At 39.2% G+C, this 24,402-nt stretch overlaps 2 protein-coding genes across 6 annotated transcripts in view; both read right to left on the bottom strand.

Moving 5' to 3' along the window:
• On the bottom strand, positions 1–8,128 carry LOC117676686 (protein SPMIP1). 2 transcript variants are annotated; one of them, XM_034436366.3, is made up of 2 exons: positions 7,628–8,128; positions 1–558 (listed from the first exon to the last, which is right to left on the bottom strand). In XM_034436366.3, the coding sequence occupies exons 1-2, from the start codon at positions 8,073–8,075 to the stop codon at positions 440–442; spliced, it is 567 nt and encodes a 188-aa protein (XP_034292257.1). In that variant the 5' UTR covers positions 8,076–8,128; the 3' UTR covers positions 1–439. The 2 variants fall into 2 exon arrangements, with proteins under 2 accessions (XP_034292257.1, XP_034292267.1); XM_034436376.3 differs by lacking the exon at positions 1–558 and adding an exon at positions 3,155–4,794.
• Positions 8,129–14,865: 6,737 nt separating this feature from the next.
• The window catches only part of FLNB (filamin B), an 82,255-nt gene continuing 72,718 nt past the window's right edge, over positions 14,866–24,402 (bottom strand). For all 4 annotated transcript variants that reach the window (XM_034436389.3, XM_034436398.3, XM_034436403.3 and 1 more), the window contains 8 exons: positions 24,056–24,322; positions 23,686–23,823; positions 23,477–23,592; positions 20,982–21,114; positions 18,872–19,048; positions 18,147–18,365; positions 16,943–17,146; positions 14,866–16,463 (listed from right to left, as the gene is read on the bottom strand). In XM_034436389.3, coding sequence (XP_034292280.3) covers positions 16,276–16,463; positions 16,943–17,146; positions 18,147–18,365; positions 18,872–19,048; positions 20,982–21,114; positions 23,477–23,592; positions 23,686–23,823; positions 24,056–24,322 — 1,442 coding nt within the window. In that variant the 3' untranslated portion in view covers positions 14,866–16,275. The remainder of the gene's footprint in view (positions 16,464–16,942; positions 17,147–18,146; positions 18,366–18,871; positions 19,049–20,981; positions 21,115–23,476; positions 23,593–23,685; positions 23,824–24,055; positions 24,323–24,402) is intronic.

Genomic DNA, 24,402 nt, shown 5'->3' with positions numbered 1-24,402 from the left:
TTTTTGTTTTTTAATTTGATTTATATGCCGCCCTTCTCCGGAGACTCAGGGCGGCTTACAATGCGTTAAGTAATAGCCTTTATACTTTTGTATATTTATACAAAGTCAGCTTATTGCCCCCACAAACTGGGTCCTCAATTTACCCACCTTAGAAAGGATGGAAGGCTGAGTCGACCTTGAGCCTGAAGAATTGAACTCGCAATAATTGCAGGCAGCTGGATGTTAAATGCTGCCTTAGGAGGCATTAGCCTCCTACGCCACTCAGGCTCCTAACAGTGAAACGTTAACCATGATTCATTTAGACCTCGCTGGTTTAAATAGGTTGACTCCAAGTATGATTAAATCTGGATCCAGGTCATGCAAGGCTTCTGATTTAATATTGCAATAAGCACTCATATAGTGACATAGTGGAACATTTTTTTCTTTTTTCAGCCAGTATTCATGCTAATTTGTCAGTTTTGGATGGAGTGTAGAAGGTCCCATTTTTGAAGTAGAAAGTATCCTTTACAATGCAAGATTTCCCATGAACTGGCGTCCTGATGTCCTTAATGGTGTCTCCTGAAATAAAGGTGAAGTTGAGATATAATAACGAGTCAAATAGGGATAGTTGTAGTTAATGTTTTACTCTTTTTTAAATTAAAAACAAGATGGGCATGTGAATATTAAAAAAAAAGCAGATCCTTCAAAACAAAATAAAAAGGTATCAATGTGCTTTGCTGTTATCATTGTATACAGTGTCAGACTTCTTTAAGATTAGCATCCGTCCATGTGGCTGGGGAGACTGAGGGGATCAAACTAAAAGAAGCAGCATTATGGCGTTGCAGTGGAAGACCCCCCCCCTTTTTTTTTTTTACATGTGCAACACTGCTGTAGTCATTCCAATGAAAGAACCCGGAACCTGCAAATACCACCATTATGGGTGTTCACAGACAGCAAGGGAGGGGACGGGCTTAACATCAGCAAGATGGCAGGCACCATACTATAACCAATAGTCATCAGAAGGTACATTGGAAAACAAATAGAAACTAGCATTTAGAATAGAATAGAATAGAATAATAGAGTTGGAAGGGACCTTGGAGGTCTTCTAGTCCAACACCCTGCTTAGGCAGGAAACCCTACACCACTTCAGACAAATGGTTATCCAACATCTTCTTAAAAACTTCCAGTGTTGGAGCATTCACAACTTCTGGAGGCAAGTCGTTCCACTGATTAATTGTTCTAACTGTCAGGAAATTTCTCCTTAGTTCTAAGTTGCTTCTCTCCTTGATTAGTTTCCACCCATTGCTTCTTGTCCTGCCCTCAGGTACTTTGGAGAATAGCTTGACTCCCTCTTCTTTGTGGCAGCCCCTGAGATATTGGAACACTGCTATCCTGTCTCCCCTAGTCCTTCTTTTCATTAAACTAGACATACCCAGTTCCTGCAACCGTTCTTCATATGTTTTATTTAATCCCACATCTACTAAGCAAGGATGATCTAGTTGCTTGGCAGGACTCAGAAGCTTGCTATTTTATTTTGTTATGCATTGACTTATATACATTGATGTCTTTTGGAATAGCAACAGTAAATAAATAGATACATGATAGATAGAGAGAGAGAGAGACATACCGGTAGGTAGGCAGGTAGATAGGTAGGTAGATAGATAGGAGAGAGAGGAAGAGAGGGAGGGAGGGAGGGAAAGAGAGAGAGAGGAGATATGGGGGGAGGAAGAGGGAGAGAGAGAAGCAGTTTCTTCTTAATGTTTGCTGAGGTATGTTTGAACAGAAAGCACCAACCATCACATCCATATATAACGAAATGCCCTAGCCACTGCATCTTTGGAAAGGTAAACTTGCTTGAACAATTTGTAACAGAATTCCAACTGCCAAAGTTCAGATCCCTCTGCACCACAAACACAATTCATCATCTGATAAGGCAAGAGAACAATAGACGTGTCATCCATTTCCTGACATGATGAAATCCGCATCAGGGATTTATTTGCCCTGAAAGACAGACTGCTTGTGAGATCACCATCTATAGCTGCAAAGAGTGATGACCTGTTCTGCTCAAAGCTCCAGTACAGACATCTGTGTATGCTTACAATTAGCAAGTAACCATGGTTTCCTCTTATCTGACAAGGAAGAGGAATCCTGTTTTGTTGGTTGCTCAATTTGAATACATTTGAATTGCCTAAGGCAATTTTTGGGAGGCGGCTCCCAAACTTTTGGTTAGCAGGGACCAGTTCTGTGGAGAGAGGTTTAACCGCAGACTGGAGGGAGCGTGGTTTTGTGTGCTGCCTGCATCCCATGGATGGTGCTTCACTTGTTTGCACTTACACAAGGCATAAGCTCTTTACTGTTTGAAGAGAAACCAAAGGAAGTGGTTGGTGAACAGAATAAAAAGCATTTGTGGGAGGAAAACTCAATGCCCACCTCTTCAACAGTAACACGCTATGCAGAAATTCAATACATTTTCCCTGCATTTTCAAGCAGGCATCCTTTACATTTAGAGCTGTAGAGACTGCAGTTGTAGTTATCAAGGTAAACTTGTCTGAATAATGTTGAGCAGAAATCCTCTTGTTAAATGACATAATGTCCAGTTTCCATTGTAAAACTGCCATGATTCATTAGCTGACAAGAAAAGATGAAGATAAACATGTCGTCAACTTCCTGACATGATCAAAACAGATCTATGCTTAGGCCTTACGACTCCATTGAAGATATTGGAACTTTATTCAGATTCCATCATTAAAAATGAATTTGTAATGAGTGGTTAGCTGAGCAAGCATAATTCTTTCTCCTAGCCGTGCCAAATTGGCCAGCAAATCTCAAACCGAACAAGGCTAAAAAGAGCTTCAGAAGGATATTATGTGTGGGTTCCCAGACCTTCCTTACACAACCAGTTGCTTTCCAGGTGTATTCCCTTTGAAGCTCTGGAATTCCCAGCTGAGATTTTTGTCAGTTGTAAATTCAATACATCTTGGGAGCATCAATTTAGGGAAGATCTAAATCAGGATTCTCTTATCTTAATAACTTTAAGAAGTTGGACTTTAAGATGTTGGAGTTCAACTGACAAAATTCCCCAGCCAGCTGGAAAATTCTGGGAACTGGACTCATCTTAAAGTTGGTAAGATTGAGAAACTTTAGTGGAAAATTGTTATGATCAAAAAACAAACAATATATTCACAGTACTTTATTTATTTTAGCAATATATAAAGCCACCTGATTCTAGTGGTGGTGGTAATGCCACCACTACTGCACACATAGAGCTGTTCTGATTTCTGCGTATAAGGTAGTAAAATGACTCCAAATTGCAATAAAGCAAAGTTCAGAAGATAAGTAAGCAAATGTATTAGTGCTTTGATTTGATCCATGGGCAAAGTAGTTGTTTTCCATTTGTCTATATGTCTTTATCATGCCAACCTCTTTAGATGTGGAGACTCGAGAAAGAGTGCAGAGATGAGCAACAAAGATGATTAGGGGACTGGAGGCTAAAACATATGAAGAACGGTTGAAGGAACTGGGTATGTCTAGTTTAATGAAAAGAAGGACTAGGGAGACATGATAGTGTTCCAATATCTCAGGGGCTGCCACAAAGAAGAGGGAATCAAGCTAGTTGGATAACTATTTGTCTGAAGTGGTGTAGGGTTTCCTGCCTAGGCAGGGGGTTGGACTAGAAGACCTCCAAGGTCCCTTCCAATTCTGTTATTCTATTCTATTCTAAATCATAGTCCTAAAACCCCTGAAAATTATCAACTTAGAAAAAGATTTGCCTGAGATAGGTTTAAGGAATATAGGCCCAATGCAAAAAACTAGGTTTGGAATTCCTACCCCATACATAAATTAACACTGAGGATGGATTCCTACAAAACAAAATGCTGATTATTTAAAATACAATTTCATTAAATCTGAACTTAATAATATTAAATATACAGTATATCTAAAAGGGAGACTAGGTCAAAAATCAACACATTATTATCCAGCAACAATCAATTTCTTCTTCAGAGTGAGGGAAATGTACATTTCTTGGCAGAGAAAGAAATTAATTTTATTCTAAAATGAGATTTTCTTAGTTTTCTTCCCTCCATACCTCTATAAAACAATTGCTCCATTTCAATGACAAAAGAAAACTGGAAAAAAATCCATCATATGAGAATCATCATACATACTTCCTGAAGTAATATCTTAACATCTACATTTCCCCATGCTCTGTTTCCCATCCTTTAGGCCAGTTACCATTAGCTTAATCCTGCCCCCAATCATAACAAATCTCAAAAATCTTTGTTGAGACATTTCACTTCAGAAGCTTTGTCCACGTCTACACCCACAGTGTCAACCACTTGCTGGCACTCCTGACAGCCATTCTCTCTTGGAAGCCACAAATGGGATGGGAGGTGGTATTTCTGGAGAGTGCTACTCTTTGCTGGGTTTACTAATAGTGGATTCCTTGAAAATAAGACCTGGGAAGTCCAGCAGGATACTCCCAGCCTCACGTAGGTCCTAACAGGTGGAAGACTGGGAGGAGGGAATAGCAGTGCAATTGGGCTTTGGCTAGCAATGGCTGGGCTGATGCCAGCCACAGAGCAAGGACGGCCAGTAAAATATCCTAGAAGAGGAGGACATTAATGAATAGTGATGTTTTACTACATGCACCTCCAAGTAAGAAAACATCTATAGATACACAGTCTTCAAGCCTGCAAGACCAGTTCGCTGCAGCTTTCTTTGAACCAGCCAACTTTTCAAAAGCAGTTTTCCTTGCAGCTCATGTCCCCATCAAAGTGACTGATGTTTGATAGCAGTGTTTCGATATCTCAGGGGCTGCCACAAAGAAGAGAGAGTCAAATTATTCTCCAAAGCACCTGAGGGCAGGACAAGAAGCAATGGGTGGAAACTAATCAAGGAGAGAAACAACCTAGAACTAAGGAGAAATTTCCTGACAGTTAGAACAATTAATCAGTGGAACAACTTGCCTCCAGAAGTTGTGAATGCTCCAACACTGGAAGTTTTTAAGAAGAGATTAGACAACCATTTTTCTATTCTAATCCTAATCCTAATTTATTCTATTCTCTGCCTACCTCTAGTTATGAATGTGGACTCTTTTTAGCATTCTGTATTAAATAGAATCTTTTGCTTTGATGTCTTAGATAAGCTAACTAATATTTTAGCAAATATTATCTTTATGTCCCTGGGCAAAATGTTGTAATGCAGCTTACATTCAGTTTCAGTAAGCAGCAAACCTTTCCACCAAACCAACACAGCCTTTTACTTTCCTCCTCCTCCTCTTATACACACTTTTCTCTCTTACATATACACAACCAGATCTATCTTCTCCTCCCTCCCTCCCTCCCTTTCTATATGTGAGATTTCTGGATTTTTTATTAGGGCACTGCCAGATTTGGGAAGCAAAACTCCAGGCAAATTAGAAGTTTCTCTTTCCTTTGCTCCATCAAAGGCAATCTATATTATTTTTATTTATTTATTTATTTATTTATTTATTTATTTATTTATTTATTTATTTATTTATTTATTTATTTATTTGGTAGGTAGGTAGGTAGGTAGGTAGGTAGGTAGGTAGGTAGGTGTATTTGATAGGTGCCTTTGATTCAGGCACCATCCAGTGGTGGTAACCTCAGATTTCAAGTACTGACAAAATGTCATGTTACAGGAGAATGGAAGTAGACATGAAGGACAGAGGTGGGTTTCAGCAGGTTCTGACCAGTCCTGGAGAACAGGGGTGGGTTCTAATTTTTTTTACTACCGGTTCTGTGGGCGTGGCTTCTTTTGTGGGCGTGGCTTGATGGTCATGTGACAATTATTTAGGATTTAGCAGAGGTACTGGTCTACCAGGCTTTTAACTGCTTGCAGAGCTGTACCGATCTACCCATTTATTTTTGCAGGCACTGGTCTACTCATGTATTTTTGCAGGCACTGGTCTACCCATTTATTTTTGCAGGCACCAGTCTACTCATTTGTTTTCTTTTAACACTGATCAGCTGTAGGGCGGCCCTTTGAAGCCCCGCGGCAAGAGTTTAAACAGTTTTTTTCCCTCTAGCCATCAGCTGGGACTCAGGAGGCAGCAATAGATTGGGGGTGGGGCCAAATAAAAGGTAAGAATAACGTGGGGGGTGGGGAGGCGGGGGGGCAGAACCGGTTTGGTGATGTCATATTGTCACCGCTACCGGCTCAGCGGAACCGGGTGGAACCGGGCAGAACCCACCACTGCTGGAGAACCAGTAGTGGAAATTTTGAGTAGTTCAGACAACTGTAAACACCACCTCTGACTGGTCCAGCCCCCATCTATTCTCTGCCTCCCGAGTCCCAGCTGATCGGGAGGAAATGGGGATTTTGCAGTAACCTAGGGCAGCTCCCTAGGTGGCTCAGGCGGCTCCCTAGGCTAAGATGCTGAGCTTGTCAATCAGAAAGGTTAGCGGTTCGAATCCCTAGTATAGGTCTCCCGCGTGAGCAGGGGGTTGGACTAGATGACCTCCAAGGTCCCTTCCAGCTCTGCTACGGTTACTTCAAGAGGCTACTTAACCTTCCCCTGGAGTGGGGAGGGAATGGAGATTTTACAATATCCTTCCCCTGCCATGCCCACCAAGCCACGCCCAGCAAGCCACACCAACAGAACCAGTAGTAAAAAAAATTGAATTCCACCACTGATGAAGGGGGAGAAAGAAGAAAGAAGGAGGGCCGATGAGGTAAAGGGCAAACAAACTTTTACAAATCCAGATGGTGGTGCGGGTGCAGGAGATGGGCAGCAAAAACCGGAATAACTCAGGGAGGAAGGAATGTGAGGAAGGTTCCATAGGGGGTGCCTGTTCTTCTAGCATCCAAATGCAGCTTAATATGCTGAGATATGTCCTGGCCACTGCATAGAGATTCCTTTTCCTTGGTTGAGTTGAATGGCTCTCTACCCACCACTGAGTCAGTGGAAACCAGTACCTACATAAAATTTTCTGTGTCCATTACTAATACTTATCAGGTGGCGCAGTGGTTAGGGTGCAGTACTGCAGCTACTTCAGCTGATTGCTAGTTCAGCAGATCAAATCTCACCGGCTCAAGGTTGACTCAGCCTTGAGTCAACCTTGAGCCCACCTCATCCTTCTGAGGTGGGTAAAATGAGGACCCAGATTGTTGGGGGCAATATGTTATTTAGTATACTGTCTTTGGTGTAAGCCGCCCAGAGTCCTTGGAGAGTGGGCAGCATGGAAATATGAATAATAATAATAATAATAATAATAATAATAATAATAATAATAATAATAATAATAATAATTTTATTATTATTATTATTATTATTATTATTATTATTATTATTATTATTATTATTATTTTCCCACTATTTCTCACCTCTGTTCTCAGTCACTACAGTCACTGACTACCTTCTATGGCCATGGCTAACCAAATTTTTACACACCTTGAGGCCACCCTTGGATACTGTTGGAATAATGAGGGAAATGCTACTTGAATTCCAGTCCAGCTAAGTTTGGCTAGTTGGTGGGAAATGAGAGGAAGGGGATGTCATGGGAGCAAGTGGGAAAAGACTCTTTTGTTTCATAAGGGGGACTCGAAATCTTAGGGGCTAGGGTTGAATTGCCATCAATAAACTGGGTTTATTGTAGGAAGCATCAGAGTGGGGAACCCTGCTTACCTAAGCGCCAACCATACTCCCACGAAGACAGCACCGGGTAACAAAACTTTTCTTCAGGAGACTTCATCATTCTCTCTTTGAGGTACTTCTGCCTTCCTTTACCTTCATGGGAGAAGCCCTTATATAGCAGCTGTGTGGTCTCTGGGGTTGGGACCCTCATCTCTGGAAGAGGCTCCTGAAGACTTAGCCCAACTTTCTCTTCTGCTGGTGCCTGGCGATCCTCCTTTTGGGGAACTCCTTCTTGATTTTTAGAGCTTGAGTCCTCCTTGGGAAGGTAGATGTCAGGAAACAAACACTTTTGCCTGGAGATGCCATGATCAGGCAGGCGCTGGGTACATTTTCGTCCATATTTTGCCTTCCAGTTGATCCTGCAGAAAACCTCCTTGTTAATCAGTTCTCTCCAGCCATCCTGTTCCTGGCTAGTTAGTAGGCCCCTCATAGCCTGCATGCAAAGGCAAGCCCTGGTGCAGGATTGTTGGAGGTGCTTGGTTTAACTGATCACTTCCTGCTTCTGGTGTCCAAGGAAACAGGCACAAAAGGGTCTGTGAAGCCAGGCTCAAATGACAGGCCAATGATTTGCCTCGTTTCCCCACCACTGTTGCTAGGCTATTGTTGCATTAAGGCTGTCTGTGCACGGAAGGAGAGAGATGCCAAAGGGCCACAGTGCTGATTTTGGTGCAAGAATTGGCCTTAAATCCAACTGACAATTTGTGCAGGGCATGTAAACCAAAGTGAAACAACAAAGGCATTTCCCTGAACAATTGTGTGTGTCAATGTGTGTCCCCTCCCCACTCTCTCTCTCTCACACACACACACACATAGGACAATTTAAACAATTGACCTTGATTTTAAATTGTACATAAGCTAGCGATGGATTTGCCAAATGTATTTTCCTTGCAAACACATTTGGCAAATCTTTGGTTTTAAACTGTATTGGAATTAACCCAGGGAAAATGTAAATTGCTGTCAGCAGAAGCCGCAAATTGTTGCATTGGCTACTATCCTGTGTGGAGAGTATTTTTCTCCCTGAGAGAGCAAAACTGGCTCTTGTTTAGCCCTGTTCAGCCCTACAAAACTGGGCCATTTCAATTGTTTTTTTATTTATTTATTCCACAACCTTTTAAAAAGCCGGTTTTTCAGTGCAGCCCCCTTTGTAGTAACAAAGGTATACTTATCCAAGATATGTACCAGCCCACGTCCTATATCTGAGATGGATAAATCTCTCATTTGCCCTTTAGTGTGCATTTGAATGGTTGCCCTTTGCAAACATGAATCTGAGTCCAACCAGAATTCATCCAAGAACATGGGGATAGGGAGTGAGAAGGGGAGAAAGAAGGCTAGAGAAAGAAAAGACTCCCAGGTGCTTTCCTTCTGGTAAAGCTTCATCACACAGTGGAAGAAATGAGAGTATTTTCTTTTCAGGAGGTAAACGGTGACTAATTTGAGCCACAACCTTCAATTAAGTCTTGTGCCTTGGCATGGCATGGCAAAAAGAATACTAGTGTTTGTGGTAGCTGTATATAATTTCCATGTTCTATTAGAAAACATGTCATAACGTTAAGCCAGGCTAAAAGAAATGAATATTTTTATCCCCTTGCCTCCCCACTACTGAAAGCAGGAAAAAATAATTTTTGCCATGCATATTACTTCTAACATCAGACTCTTGCCATGGAGGAGACTGCACCATCCAACAGGAGATTAACTTATTATTAAGAATTTTTTCCTAATGTCTTAAGCCTACTTAAGCCTACTTCTTTGTAATTCAGACCCATAGTTTCTTGTACTGGCCCTTGTAACAACATCTAATTGTTCTACTTCAACTTCCACATGAAAGCACTTTAGATACTTGACAGCTGTCATATCTCTTCACAAGTCTTCTGTTGTCCAGGTTAAATGTACCTAATGCTTCTGATAATTTTTCATGAGTTAATCTGTTCCAGGTCCCCTATTATTTTGGTTACTCTCCTCTGTACATACCCCAATATTATAGAGATTAAGGAAGATTACCTTGGCAAACATATGCAGGCTCTGTTCCCTAGGCATTTGGGACTAAGCATTTTTTAAGTCCAGAACATCCAAATAGCATCTGGAAGTGATTCAGGCAGAAATCTCCCCAATTTGATGAACTATAAAGAGGAGGAGGAGTACAGCAACCAGACTTGCAAGATTTTTGTTATTGTAGCCAATCTCAATAAAGGTAGCTTTAGACTACCTATGGAGTTGATTTCTTGGAATAGTCTACCTTGTAGGGCAGAGGAACATTTGTCTTCTCCAGTTCTTTGGTTTTATGCATTTCTTCCGTGGTTTCACAGAAACTGGCTATGAGATAATTATCTGCATCTTCAAGGTTTCTTAACCAACTGGTGATTTAAATTTATTCATGATACTGAATACTGTATGCTCTACCATCTTTTTGCTTAGCTTGGGTTGCCACTCCTTCCTTGTGTCAATTGTTGTGTTTAAATGTATTTTAAAACCATTCCTTTTGGGGAGAAAATATAGTAAAGTTGAGGATTTCTGCCCTATGAACTTCCTACCATTTCTCTAAATAGTGGATTCACAATTTTCTTTTCCTTCCTTTTTACTGTACTGATGGAGTACTGATGGAATACTTTTAAAAACAGCCCTTTTGTTGCTTTTGATCCCCTTTTCCATTTTAGGTTCTTTTTGCATTTTAACTTTTTCTGTGTAGATAGTAGGTGTACTTGCTGGCACACCTCCTAACCAATTACACCCATCTTCCATTTCCTATTCACATTTCTTTTAATTCAGCTCAGTCAAAAGCTCCATATCCATCCACAATGGTGTCTTGAAAATTAGAGATTCCTCAGCAGTGCAGGACATTTTTAAAAGTCTAGATACAAGTCATTACAGGAAGGAAACACCATTTTGAGATGAAACGAACAGTGCAGTGACACTCATGCATATGTATATAGCTCCCACTAATTCACTAAGACTGTTTGAGATACAACAGAATATATATTTTCTATTAACTCTTACCTTCCTACAACTTCCCAGTTTTTGAAGTCATCCAAAGCAAAGCAAAACAAATTGGAAGCAAATGACTAGCAGTTGGAGAACAAAAGGAGAGCACCTGTTCTTGATCTTGACTTAAATGAAGAAAATATTTCTACTCATTCAAGAAATAAGTATCTTCTCTGGCAAGCTAATATATTCAAAAGAATTAGACTACTGTCTTTTGTTTCTACTTAAGTTTATCTGGTTTGCGGTTTGAGGCATCTGTTACCCTGAATATGCCACTTCAGTGGTCTACTATTGAAGACACAGATCAAGCATAGGAAAGAATGAGAATTTTTAGATTCTGGTTTAATAGACCAGCTCTCATGTAAGCCTATTATCATAGATGTATTTGATGCTTGAAGACTTTTACAGAATATGGTGCCCTTTCAGTTGGAGGATCTGTTGTTTAGGTCTTAGGAAATTTGCTAGAGACGCTAGTACATATAGTTATCAGAATAGGACAAGCAATACATTAATGTATAACATGATGGTTTTGACTTTAGCTACTTTGTGTGACTCCAATCACTAGGATTTGTATGCCACAATTTAAGGTTTAGCACAGGGGTGTCATACACGTGGCCCATGGGCCAGATGTGTCACACACTGGTTACATCCATGCCTGGTTTAGCGAAGGGGGTAAGTCATGATATGTCACATGACAACTCCATGACAAGAGCTTGACACCCCTGGTTTAGCACAATGTATAAATTCAGCCAACAGAGGCTTGTACAACAAAACATGGGGCTTCCAGCAGCATTGGGGGCAAGGACCGCGAGCTCAGCAACCCTGCTCTGAGCTCTCCACATCAGAGGGCTCCGAAAGGAGCCATAGCCACCTTGTAGGAGTGGTGAAGCAAAGAGTCTTGCAGGTCGAGGAGAGCCGCATCTCTCCTCCCTGACTTGGAAAATCCTCCTCATCCGAAGACGAGGATAGTGGCAGTCAACATGGCTGCCATGAAGCTGAGGACAGCCAGAACACCTAAGAAAGTGCAGGAGAAAAGAAAACAGTGAACAGAGATTGTTTCTGGGTGAGATGATGATTCTTCTACTTAAAAATTAACCCCAAGGAAAATAAAAAAATCCATGATAAGAGAGTCTAAAAAGATAATTGTTTAAGCTGTGAAAATAATCACTTCCGAAATCTATGTTGAAAAGTAAGTCAAGAGCACCATCTACTGATGAAAGGAAGAGTGACTCCTAGACTCCTGGAAATTTACAGAGGAGAAAATTTGGTGGCTGAGATTTTTAACTGTTTATTGCCTTATGCTTACCAGAGGTGGAAATAAGAAACACGTTTTATAAGAGACTCTAGGAAGCTAGAATAAAAGACTAAAACCACAGAGCAGACTTAAAGAACTTGGAAATTACCTTGGACTATCAGAGAAAATGCTGGAACTGGGTCATCTAAATAATTTACTTTGTTTTGAAAGAAATGGATTTTGAGTGAAATAAATACCTGTTGGAAAAAGGCAGCATGGAAATTTGAGAGGAGAGCCCCATTTACTAATGATTGGAAATTTGGATTCTTTCTGAACTAGATTGTGACTTTATTGTTTATTTCACCTTTATTGCTATTATGACTGGAGTTGAAGGAACAGCTGTGGAAATGAAAGGATCTTTTAATGAGATGACTTTGTTGTTCCAAAATATGATGGATGCAAATTGATGGTATAGGTGAGAAAATGGAAAACATTTTGCAAAGAACAATGAACAAAGATCAAACTGCCCGTGAACTGGTTGAAGCAACAGAAAGTCTAGATGAAATGGATTACTCAAGCCAGCAAATTGAATACGAATAGAGAAAAATATGGATCAGAAAAACCAGCATATGAAGCAACAGCTTGACGAAAAGGAAGACCAGATAAATGACAAGCAAAAGGAGCGGACAGAACAGATGGATTGGCCACATCAACAAATAAATCAAGGACTGGAGCAAAAAATAGGACTGACAAACCATCTGATAAAGGGAGAAAGACCGAAGAAAATAAAACAGACAAACCGACAACTGAAAAGACAGGAAGATACCTTTGATAAGGAGACTGGGACATGGGCAGACATCTGGGAGAATTGGCAGTACAAGACTGTACTGGGAGAACGGTTTAGATTGAACAAGAAAGATATAGATTTAGAGACAAAGATAAGGAGTGTGGAAGGCGAATTAAAAAATGGATAAGAATTGAAGCACTAAAGAGAAGAGATGATGGTTAGAAAGAATTGTCCTTTAAATATTAAAGTAGCCTGATTGTAAGATGAAAGAGGCAGAAATAAAATTAGATAGGAAAAATATTAGAATATATTTTTTTATAGAATGAATAAAAATAATAAAAGTTTATAGATGTTAGGCATTTTGTTTTATGTATGTTTAAATAATATGAGGATTACTTAAATCTGATAAATCTGAGAGAGATTACTAACATTGTTAGCGTGAATTGGATTAATATGAATGATACCCAGAAACAACTTTGCCTATGTATAATAGAGAAATGTTTAGATTGAATAAAATAGAGATGAAGATAGAGATAAAGATGAGTTAGGCATTTTTTGTTTAAAGGTAAAGGTATAGGTTTCCCTTGCACATATGTGCTAGTCGTTCCTGACTCTAGGGGGTGATGCTCATCTCCGTTTCAAAGCCAAAGAGCCAGCGCTGTCCGAAGACGTCTCCATGGTCATGTGGCCGGCATATGTATGTTTAAACAATATAATGAGGATTACTTAAATTTGATAAATGTGATAGAGATTACTAATATTCTTACTGCGAATTGGATTAATATGAATGATACCCAGAACCAACTCTGTCCACACACAATATGGAAGTATATTTTTAAAAAGTAATATAATTTTAAAAAACAACAAAGCATGGTTAAACAATGGATTAATGTAAAATAAATCCAGTTCTGAATTGCTGATGCAAAATCTTCTCTATAATCAGCTAATCATGGTATATATGCTGCACAAATAGAAAGAGTAGCTATTCAGTGCAGCTAGGATTTGCAATTTGAAAAGCGGATTTTGTATTCAAAACACAAGATCAAACACAAGATCTGCATGAAGCAATGCCAGAGGCAATCACTTGGACAGCTGAACTGGACATTCAGTTATGAGGCCACTGCGATATCCTCATAGAAGCTTTACTTATAATTACGTGGACTGTGTATATATTTTACTTCTCTTTGTCATGTTCTCATTGTATGCTAAATAAGAATATTAATTCATGAGCTACCAAACTCAGAATTTCTTGCTGCATAGTTATTTCCATGTGAAAAGTTGAATCCAAAGTCATCTCTGGTCAGTCTTGAATGAAACCAATTTTCATTGGCCTTGAGTACAAAACAATTGTCTTATTCACTCAATGGGATAGTCTTTGGAGAGAGAGGGAACCTTTAAGTTTTAAAGGCAATCATTTCTGATAAACTGACACATCAAGTTAGATGTGGAGAGGTTGAAATGTTCCATGTTTTTTCTTCTGCAGATGTTTGACCTCACCATGCAATCTAGAGCTGGACAGAGTTGTTACCAGTATGCAATTTTCTCTGATCTTTGTTAAGATCAGAGAAAATATGGTTGCCTTGAATATGATAATGGAATGTATGCTGCAAAGAAAGAGCAATTCAGAGCAGAAGTAGTAGCATCCAACATCCATCTGGATTGGCTTGCTTTCCCAGCTAAAGGATTAGTTTCATAGTCTGTTAGTTTTTATTAACTCAGCACCATCACTAAAGGCTATGTGGTTTCTGTAGCTTAAGTGCCTTTTATCTATCTTTGGCCTATGTATAAACTTCAGATTTTAAATTACCCATACAGACTGGCCTTTTGGGTTCTGTTTTGAGCAAAATATCTACTACAGTATTTCAGGATTCTAAATCAATGCAAGCTTTATTTCCCTTTCTTGTTTTCTTCTCATTTTTTTAACCATATTGCCTGGTGAAGAGTTCTTGGAAATTTGTCTTTATACTATTTCAGTTGGTTTAAAAAGGAATTGCCTTGGCATGGATTTTCATATCATTTCTTCCCTCACGGTCAACATCGTGATTTTTGCTTTTACATATATTGCTAATTTTGCTCCATACTTAAAGTTAATTTGCTTTGCCAAGCATCTGACTCCCGTATGCTATTTAATTTCCACTGAAAGTTGGCTGCAGGAATTTCAGGTTAAGTCATATTATCCATTTGACATTGAAGTTAAAAGGGCAAAACTAATTATTGCAGAAACCCATCTCAGTTGTTTAACATGCACATTTTATTTCTTGAAGCAAACATTCATGGTTTTTAATAAGTTATGAGATACAATATTACATTTATTCCAGTTTATTTTGCTTTTCTGATAGTTTACAATGTAGTGAGCATTTCACATTAAGGCACACAGTCCAGTTTTTTTTTTTTAAAGAAAATCTGGCTATTCCATTTTCTTTTCAAGAAGCTGTGTTTAGACTTAGTGCATTGATATAAAACTATAAAAATAAAGCTGACCAAGTAGAAATCTTTTGCTAAACAGAAGGGAAACAACTAAATTATTTCCATTAACTGTCTTCATTCATCAAGCATATTTAAAGCTCTGCTAAAGGGGGAAAAAAGCCCCAGAGGCTTTTGAAAACCATTTAGTTCAATATTTGGAAGGTTTCTTTTTCTTTTTGTCTTTTTGAAAACCAGAATGGTCATAAATGTTCTTTTCTTATCCTCCCCCAAACAAAACACTTAAGAGGATTTGTTCATGAACTCCTTGAACCAAATTCTTTCAATCAATTTTAATTTGCACTGTTGATTAGTAGAAATATTCAGAGTTTCACATAATAGCCAACTGCCTATATTAGCCTTCACCTCATCATTAACAGGCATTACCAAAGGAAATCATGGAGGTTTAAATTATTGTATGTACAAATAGTTGGAGTAACGGTGATTGCATACAATCAATCACAGCTTCAAGCACCTCTCAATGTGCATCTTTGCTAGAATATCAACTTAATTTGGCATTCTATTGCTCAAGGCAATCACAGTTACACCATCCATTAACAAACCTGCATAAAGCATCAGTGATAAAGGCTTCCAGAATAGCTTAAGACATCCATTTGGTTTCCTTCAAGGAACAAAACACCAATTTTCCCCCAAATGTAAACAGCCAATCATTATGCAAATCTTTTTAGTGTTTAAAGATAACACTAATTACAGTTTTCACTATTAGCTGTAAAAAAGAATATCAAGTACATAAGGGCATATTAAGTACCAGGTTTCTTATCTAATGTCTTTACAGAAGAATTTTAAGTGACAGCAGTCATAGTGATATTCTACAGCAAAGTGAAATGTTTCCAATTCAAAAGCAAAACCTATTGCAAGTCAGTAGTTTAAGATACCAATTTATCCAAGATAAATTCCAGTTTAATATGTAAATTCCAGAATCCACCAAAACCAAAAAAACATGGTGCCCTTATTTATTACATGATTGTGTTTTGATTCAGAACAGTACAAACTAAAGCAGACAATAAATTTACAACGCATATCAAAGATGCTTAAGGCAAAGAACAACTTTAAAATATATTTAATTTGGGTTTCATTAAACATTATCTGTATACATTGGTCACAAAACTGCTCACAGTATTGTATGTAAGGTTTCCCTTGAGAAGAAACAAGAGGAATTTATGGGACAGTAACATGGAATGGACTTCCAGGAATGTGTTCTTCACCCCACTTCACAGCTAATAGGTAATCACCTTTTTCCTTGACAATATATGTTACATTGTACTGGTAATTTCCCAAGTGTTTCACAGATACTTCTTCACAAGGTGTGGTAGGTCCATGAACACCAACTAACAGCATATTTGAACCTAAAGCACAAAGAGAATGTTAACGTTACTGATATTGCAGCAGAATTCAATACCTAGCAACATTGAAAATCACAGAATTTCAGTAAGCATTTCATTTCTGTGGAGACATTGTACCAGTAGTGGGTTTCAATTTTGGCCACTATCGGCTTGCTCATGGGCATGGGCGCTCGCATGCGCAGAGATGTTCGGGCGGGTGGGCGGAGCCTCCCGTCACCGCCGCTACCGATTCGCCCAATTCGAAGCGAACCGGTAGCAACCCACCACTGCATAGTACCAATCCAAATTAACACAAGCGGCCCTGGTGACTACTGTATTAAAGAGAAGTAGCAACACTTCTCAGTCACTGTATAGGCCTCTTACTGTGCTGTAGTAAGTATCTGATTTCCAGCTACCAAGGACATAAAGTTTTCAATAAACTTAAAAACTCAGGTGCCGCTGTCAAATTATTAATGAGCTCATGCTTTTAAAAGAGAAATTACCTGCTTTGCTGCAATCCACAGAGAAAGAATTTTTCTGGCCCACGAAGGCTCTAGACAGGGCTGCACCCCTAGCATGAATTTTGCTTGCATCAGATGATGACTTGGGAATGCCTCTGTAGAAGGTGTCTGTGGTTGACCTAGTCACAGATTCCACCATAAGAGAAGACGTCTCATTTGAGATGCCTGGGCTAACCAGTCGCTGACCTAAAAAAACACAATATGTGTATGTTCACCACAAGAATTCATAGCTATATAAAACAGTTGTGAATCAAGTCTACAATCCTACTGGCCATCTTCATTTTTATAATCCTTCCACTCATGCTTTGATACAAGATACTTTGGGCTTTTTCACACCCAAGTCTAAGCCATAAAATTCAGCTGTGATGACGGGACAAGGCACGAAGGTCACACAACTAGCTGAGAGTTCAAACTCCCCTTTAATGCTCCAAATTTCCTCCCAAATGCTCCCACGTACTTGCCACGTCCCAGAGCAAAGCGCGCGCACACACACATATGCCAGTCTCTGGCTGCGCCCAGTTCAACAAAGCAAAGGAACAGGGAAATGAGTCCCCAAAGTAAGGAACAAGGCACCGAGTCCCCAAAGTAAGGAACAAGGCACTCAGTCCACGAAGTAAGGAAGCAAGCAGTCCTGCAAACTCAAATGTCTGTACCAGCACATCAAACTCTACAAAGTTAGTGTTTGTTTCCAACAAACGCCCCTCCCCACAGCATCTCCTTAAATCTCAGTCCCCAGGTGTGCCTTGTGAAGAAGCTCGGGGAACTCTCCTCCCGAATCGTCAGGTCGGCCTGTGCTGTTCCCGCCTTCTATCCACTCTCTGTGCTCAGAGATCAGGAAGGGGCAGTCCTTGCTCATCGCCTGAGGTCCATCATTCATGTCCATTGCTTGCCCTCTCTTGGTCATCCTGCCCCCATTCCTCCCTGCTAACAAGCCGTCCCAATCCTGAGGGGCCCTAGGCTGCCTCGTCCTGCTCCTCTCTAGTCCTTTGAGGCTAACGAAGCTGCCCCCTCGATCTCAGTTGGCTCCAGCTCCAGCACATCCTCCTCCACAGATTCAGGCTCCGACAGGGGCATAACATCAGCATTATAGTTTGCTTGCCATTACAGACTGGCCAGGAAACCATGACTGAAAAATCCTGTTTTAACATGATGTGAACTCAGCCATTATGATTGTGATTATTCTTACCTGTCACCTTTGCTCTGAAAGGACTACCAGCAATATGATTAGGTCCTCCATATTTAATTCCAATCAAGTAGTTTCCTGGAGCCATCGGTGTATACATTACATTGTAGCCCTCCGGAGCTTCTTGGCAATCCATTTTCACCTTCGATGGTCCCTCAATTGTAACGGCAAGAGTACCAGGACCAGCTTTTGTAGTGTCTATAGTAAACATAGACTGTAATCCTGGAAAGCAAAGTAGAAGTAAAAAATATGGATGTAAACCCACACATTTCATGTAGCAATAAGAGCCTTGATAGTACAGGGGTTTAGTGCACCCTGTAATTAATACAGCTGCCTGCAATTTCTGCTGGTTCGAATCTCTCCAAGGCTCAAGGTTGACTCAGCCTTCCATCCTTTCTAAGGTAGGTGAAATGAGGACCCAGTTTGTGGGGGCAATAAGCTGACTTTGTATAAAAAACATACAAAAGTATGAAGGCTATTGCTTAACGCATTGTAAGCCGCCCTGAGTCTCTGGAGAAGGGCGGCATATAAATCAAATTAAAAAAAAAAAAAAAATAAGCCCTGCAAATGCCACCATCCTGCTGCAAATTTGCTTTTCCTTAATCAGCACTGAAATTCCAGTTGAAAACAAGAAAGCAATGTTTGCAAATGAGATGAAAGATAATCTTATTTAGGCAAAAACTAGATGTATTAAGTTTAAATTAAAAACAATCTAGAGAAGAAATTACCTGTTGTGCCATTCTCCAGGCCTGGTCCATAGGCAGTAACAAGAGCCGGACTATCTACAAGACCTGGGTCTCCCACTCTAATTTTGAAAGGACTGCCTACAACATGGCTCCCATTGAATTTCACATCTATTGAATGAATGCCATTTTCCCGTGGAATGAATCGGACGGCGTATTTATCTGTAACATAGATTATTAAATAATTATTTCGTTTGGAAGCTCCTACAGGGAAAAAAAATATTTAACATTCCAAACTTTCTTTCTTCCTCAACCTGGTACACTCCCAATCAGTTCAGATTGGAACTTCAAGAATTCTAAAAGCCATGCTGATGGGAATCTTAAAATCCCAATTCAGCGGAAGGGAGCCAGGTTGGCGAAGGCTGGCTCAGGGTCACTGGAAGCTGAAACGCAGGACAGGCCAAACTACAGGTAGTCCTCAACTTGCAACCACAAGTTGAGAACTACCTGCACCAGTAAGAATCAGTACATTCAATAAAATCTACTCCTGGGTAAGCATGCATAAAACCATGTTTTTAAAGACCTACAGGGTCACTTTGTTTCATTGGAGGCTACTAATGAGTGAAGATTTTCTAACAAAGGGAACTAGTTATTAAAGGGAGTAATGAGCTCGAATTTATTATATGGATTCTAACAGAACAAGGAGAGCTATCTCTTTGTCAGCTTTTCAGAGTAAATCAGATGAGGAAAGTCATGCAAGTCAATACTATTTTTATTATAAGTTTATGGTATCAGACTCTTGCAAGTCTGATTGTACTTCCCCTTTTATCTTCATGAGAACTAGGGAGGGTCTTGTTTGGGATGTATTCTCAGGTTGTGCCCCGACTCAGATTTCTTCTCTCTGATGGTTGTCTTGACAGTGGCTCTTCCTCCTGTTCCTCAAAGTTATTCCTACTGCCCATTACAGGTGGTCTTCGACTTATGATCACATTTGAGCTCAAAACTTCCATTGTTAAGCAAGGCAGTTGTGAGTTTTGCCCCATTTTACGACCCTTTTTGCCACATTTGTTGAGCAAAGCACTGGAGTTGTTAAGTGAATCATATAATTGTTAAGTGAATCTGGCTTCCCCCATTGACTTTGCTTGTCGGAAGCCAGCTGGGAAGGTAATCACATGACCTTGGGACTCTGCAAGTGTCATAAATACATCCCAGTTGCCAAGCACCCCAATTTTGATCATGTGACCATGGGGATGCGGCAATGGTCATAAGTCTGAAAACCGATCACAAGTCACATTTTTCAGTGGCCTTCTAATTTTGAACTAAACGAATAGTTGTAAGAAAAGGACTACCTATATGGGAAAAAACTCATAATGGGATTTTCATTCAGGAAGAATTTATTATGAGTCTACAAAACTGATTGGAATTGACTCAGAAAATTAAACATTCAATTTTGTGCATGCATGTACTAAAAACATTGGTTGATTTGAAATCAGCCCAGATCATTTCAGATGGCTGAATTGACTAGGATTCATGAATGCTTGACTTGTCACAATTAAGTCTGTTCTCACTGCTTTACTACCAGATTAATTGCAACCTATTTATTTTCTTGAGACTAGATATAACCACCAATGGCAGTAAAAGCTGACTCTCATTGAGAACAGGTTTTTTCCTCATACGGTTAAAAGCGATTAAATTCATTTATTCCACAATGAATACATCTAAATATTAGAATTTTGTCCTTGCTTAGAAAAGCAGTAATTAAGCCTGGCAAATATTCTGGAAACATATTTAGAGTTATACAATGGATTAACCCCCATTAACTTAAGATGGGGCTAACTTCTTCAAATAGGATATTGCTAGAATATCTTCAAAAGACAACAACAACACAACAGGATAAAAAGAGAGATCGCTTGGGATGCCACAGGTAGCAGCATACTGCCTTGCATTTGGTTTATTTTTAAATTAAATTCCAATGAATAGTATTTCACCTTTCCTCTAAAAGGTCAAGATGGCAAACACTATTCTTTCTTCCAATTTTAGATTCACATCATACTGGTAAGTTAGGATGGATGGAGAGAGAAGTTGGTTATTAACATTTAGCTATTATGTTCTAAATTGCTGGAGGTTTTTTGAGAGCTTGTATGCAGTTTCTCACCTGGCTCCAACTCAGAAACATGACATTCTTCTACTGCTCCAATGGGGCTGTGCACTTTAGCATCAATCTTGCCCTTTGCCCCATTAAGCCTTATGGCAAATGCTGCTGGCTGGTTAACTTTTAACCCAGATTCCTAAGAATGCAATTCAAGATTAATCACAGTATTCTATTAATCTATTAATCATCACAATAGTCATTTGACTAACATATAGCAAATTATAGTTTAATACTTTGCAACCTCTAGGTATAAAAAGGCAGTTTGCCTAAAAAGCAATAGAAAACAAAGCATGGTTATCTTCAAACTATATTATATTGAATTTTTCAAAAATATCATAGAATTTATCAATTTTATTCTTAACGTTAACTCTGTGTTCCATAAAATACCTGAATACCGCTGGCCTGACTGCTTACTACTTACCTATGTAACTTAATTAAGGGAGTATCACTCACTATTCCATAAAGGGAATAACTACCGTAGGCAGAATCATGTAAGATCCTCTCTGTGCTTCTGAGTATAAACACATAAGATCTGTTTAGGGGTTAATTCTAATCTTGAGAGAAAGTGCAGGACCATACAGAAAGATAATAAGGGATAGTTCAGAGTTATTATTCTAAATTATTCTAACCACAGAACATCGATACTGCAAGCCTAGAAGTTAGAATACTGACATAAAAACTAGTACTAGACATCTAATTATTCCATTATTTTGGTGCTATCAGCAATTTAATTCCTGAAATGTTTAATTTTCTGTGGGAAATTTGAGTTTCCTTAGTGTGGTTTGCCAATTAATATATTGTAGAATCTTTGATGCTCTCTGAATTTGGTTATTTGCTTGCAGACGTTTCATTACCAAACTAAGTATCATCATCAGTGCTACTGAGTGTGGGGTTTGCTCATTTATTTATATTAGCTTGCCCTGCCAATGTTAGTGTGGGTGTGGTTTTTCTCCTTGGTCTCTTTGATTAGGGTATTGCTTTCTGCTTGATTGTTTGGTGTTAATCTCTGCTTCTGCGTTTTGGCTGTGGGGATATGTTCTGGTCTTTTTGTTTCCTTGTTTTTTTATTGTCTCTTTGGTCAACATATTGTTTATATATTATTTCTAACATTTGTTAACATATAATTAACATACTGTCACAGTACATGTTAATTATATATTATATGTTAACATTTGTTAACATATAATTAACATATTGCCAGTAGCAGCATCAGATAATGGTTGATTATGATACTTGCAGCTTTCTCTTCATGGAAATTATGCTTTCCACCATGGGAACAGATGCAGTACTTTGAGGATCCCTGGAACTATGAAAAAGGAACTAAAAGAATATGTAAATCTATATCTGTTGGGCAACACTTATCACTACACACACTTCTGCATGACCCATTATTGCCTCAGACTCTAGGAAATTCTAGATACTTCACCATGGTTTTAAATTGCAATACTCTGCTCTCAGTTCATAGCTTACTTGAGATTTCATTTTCAGCTTTACCCTCAAGAGAGAAATAAATGGTTATTGAGCAAACCTACATATAAGGCATTAAAAGTGAATCAAGAGCTGTTCAAAATGCAAAAGGCTCCTCTATAAGACAATTTCTTGTTTCACTGCCCCTGCCTTTCCATTAGTTTTATTTCCCTCTTTAGGGTTTTAATCAGCTGACATCCACATTCTGTCAGGAGTCTTTAAATGAAACACAAGAAAAACATCAATACCACAGCAGCTAATTCACATCCTTGTAGTATTTTTAGTGTGATTTAGCTAGAAACCTGCACCAATGCACACATTTGCAAAACAGTTCATTCAAGCAATACCTAATTTAACTATAAGATTGTGCCACTCAACATAGTTACTTCAAAGTGCAGCAATAATTTACTCATACTAGCTGGTCACACCTTAATGTAAAATCTTCTGTGTTTCTTTCATCTTAAACTTAAAAAATAGTGGTGGTCTAAGTGGCTTTTTTAAACTTAAAAAATAGGTGGTCTAAGTGGCTTCTCTTGGGCCATTTGACTGATTGTATGACAACTGGAATTCACTCTTCCTCTGGCTGATGTTGGATAACTATTTTAACCATGAATTTTCTAGATTTCAGGAACCTGCTAGTATGAATTACTGTTTTATAATCACTCTAGAGCCCTACTTGTTCAACCATTTGCATTCTCAAAACACACTTAGCATTAGCATTTGCCTAAATATGAATGATAGAGTTACTCATGTAGTACTACAAGTTGGCCATTACAAGTATTACTGTGCACTTATGTTTTAGATGTCTTGTGGCAAAATAATGTGAATAGCAATATATAGAGAGCTTAATCTACTAATCCAATAAGGAGATCAAGCTATATTCTGCACAACACTGTTTTCTTAACTAAAAACTATTTTCTCCAGGCAGAAAGATTTTCTCCTAAGAAGCAACACTAGGAAGGGTAAGAGCACTGAGAACAAGGATGAAATCAGCTTGCGGTAAATTACAGGGATATTTCCTTGTGTCTCACCTGAAGGCTCATAACAGTAAGCCTACGAGCATCATCTGAAGGTGCAATCACAGGAACCAGGTACGGGCTTTCAGGAATTTGCTCGTCATTAAATTTGATGGACACCTCATAGTTACCTGAAAGACACAAGAACTTCATTAAACAAACTAGAAAAGCAAACAACCTGTTCCCAAGTTATAATGTTATCCCATCACACTTAAATCTCATACCAGGCTCTTGAGCAGTATAGGACACACCACAAGATCCATCTTTGCGGTCTTCAAAAGCAATTTCTGCCTTACTTGGCCCTTCCACTGAAATGGAAAGACCACCAGCTCCAGCTTCTCTTGTCCATATGTTAAACTCAGCTGTTAACAAAATAAACCAATTAGAGACAGACACATGACTCCCCCCATCCCTTTCTTGTAGTACTGGCATTGGTTGCCGCAGAATGGTGTTATTACAAAATATATTCCAGCAGAAGCAATGATGAATCATCATGTTCTAAGAATACAATCATACATATAACTCAAAAAAAAAAAGATGTTCAGGTGAGTAAAAAGTATTGAGAAGGTTGGAATAAAGTAGTAAAGATCTTACCTGGGATGCCAGCCTCTGCTCTTTCAAGTCCTGGACCGCTAGCTCTGACTTTATTGGCTCCTCCTTCACCAAGAGGCCCAACTGTAAACTGGAATGGACTGCCAGGCACATGCTGCCCTCTATATTTCACAGCCACAGTGTGGACTCCCATTTCTTGTGGCACAAAGCGGACACAGTATGTGTTTTTGTCATGCTCCACTATTTCTGCATCAGTAATCCTTCCTGATGGGCTGGTTACTTGGGACGACATATCACCTATATCAATTTCTTAGGGGGGAAGAAATAAAGGAAATAACGCTAGAATACTGCAGCCTGTGAAGTTCCGTACAGACAGGTATTTTGCCAGG

The sequence above is a fragment of the Pantherophis guttatus genome, chromosome 2 (assembly GCF_059756535.1).
Source record: "Pantherophis guttatus breed Tessera chromosome 2, ASM5975653v1, whole genome shotgun sequence".
Taxonomy (NCBI): Eukaryota; Metazoa; Chordata; class Lepidosauria; order Squamata; family Colubridae; genus Pantherophis; species Pantherophis guttatus.
Note: the sequence above shows the minus strand (reverse complement) of the source record. Positions and strands in the feature narration are given on the sequence as shown.

What these genes read in the sequence shown, in the direction of transcription:
- LOC117676686 (XM_034436366.3), bottom strand. Translation starts at nt 8,075, where the DNA reads ATGCAGGCTATGAGGGGCCTACTAACTAGCCAGGAACAGGATGGCTGG. An exon ending in GGAGTATGGTTGGCGCTTAG is followed by an intron (nt 559 to 7,627) that starts GTAAGCAGGGTT and finishes CCTTTATTTCAG; the next exon opens with GAGACACCATTAAGGACATC.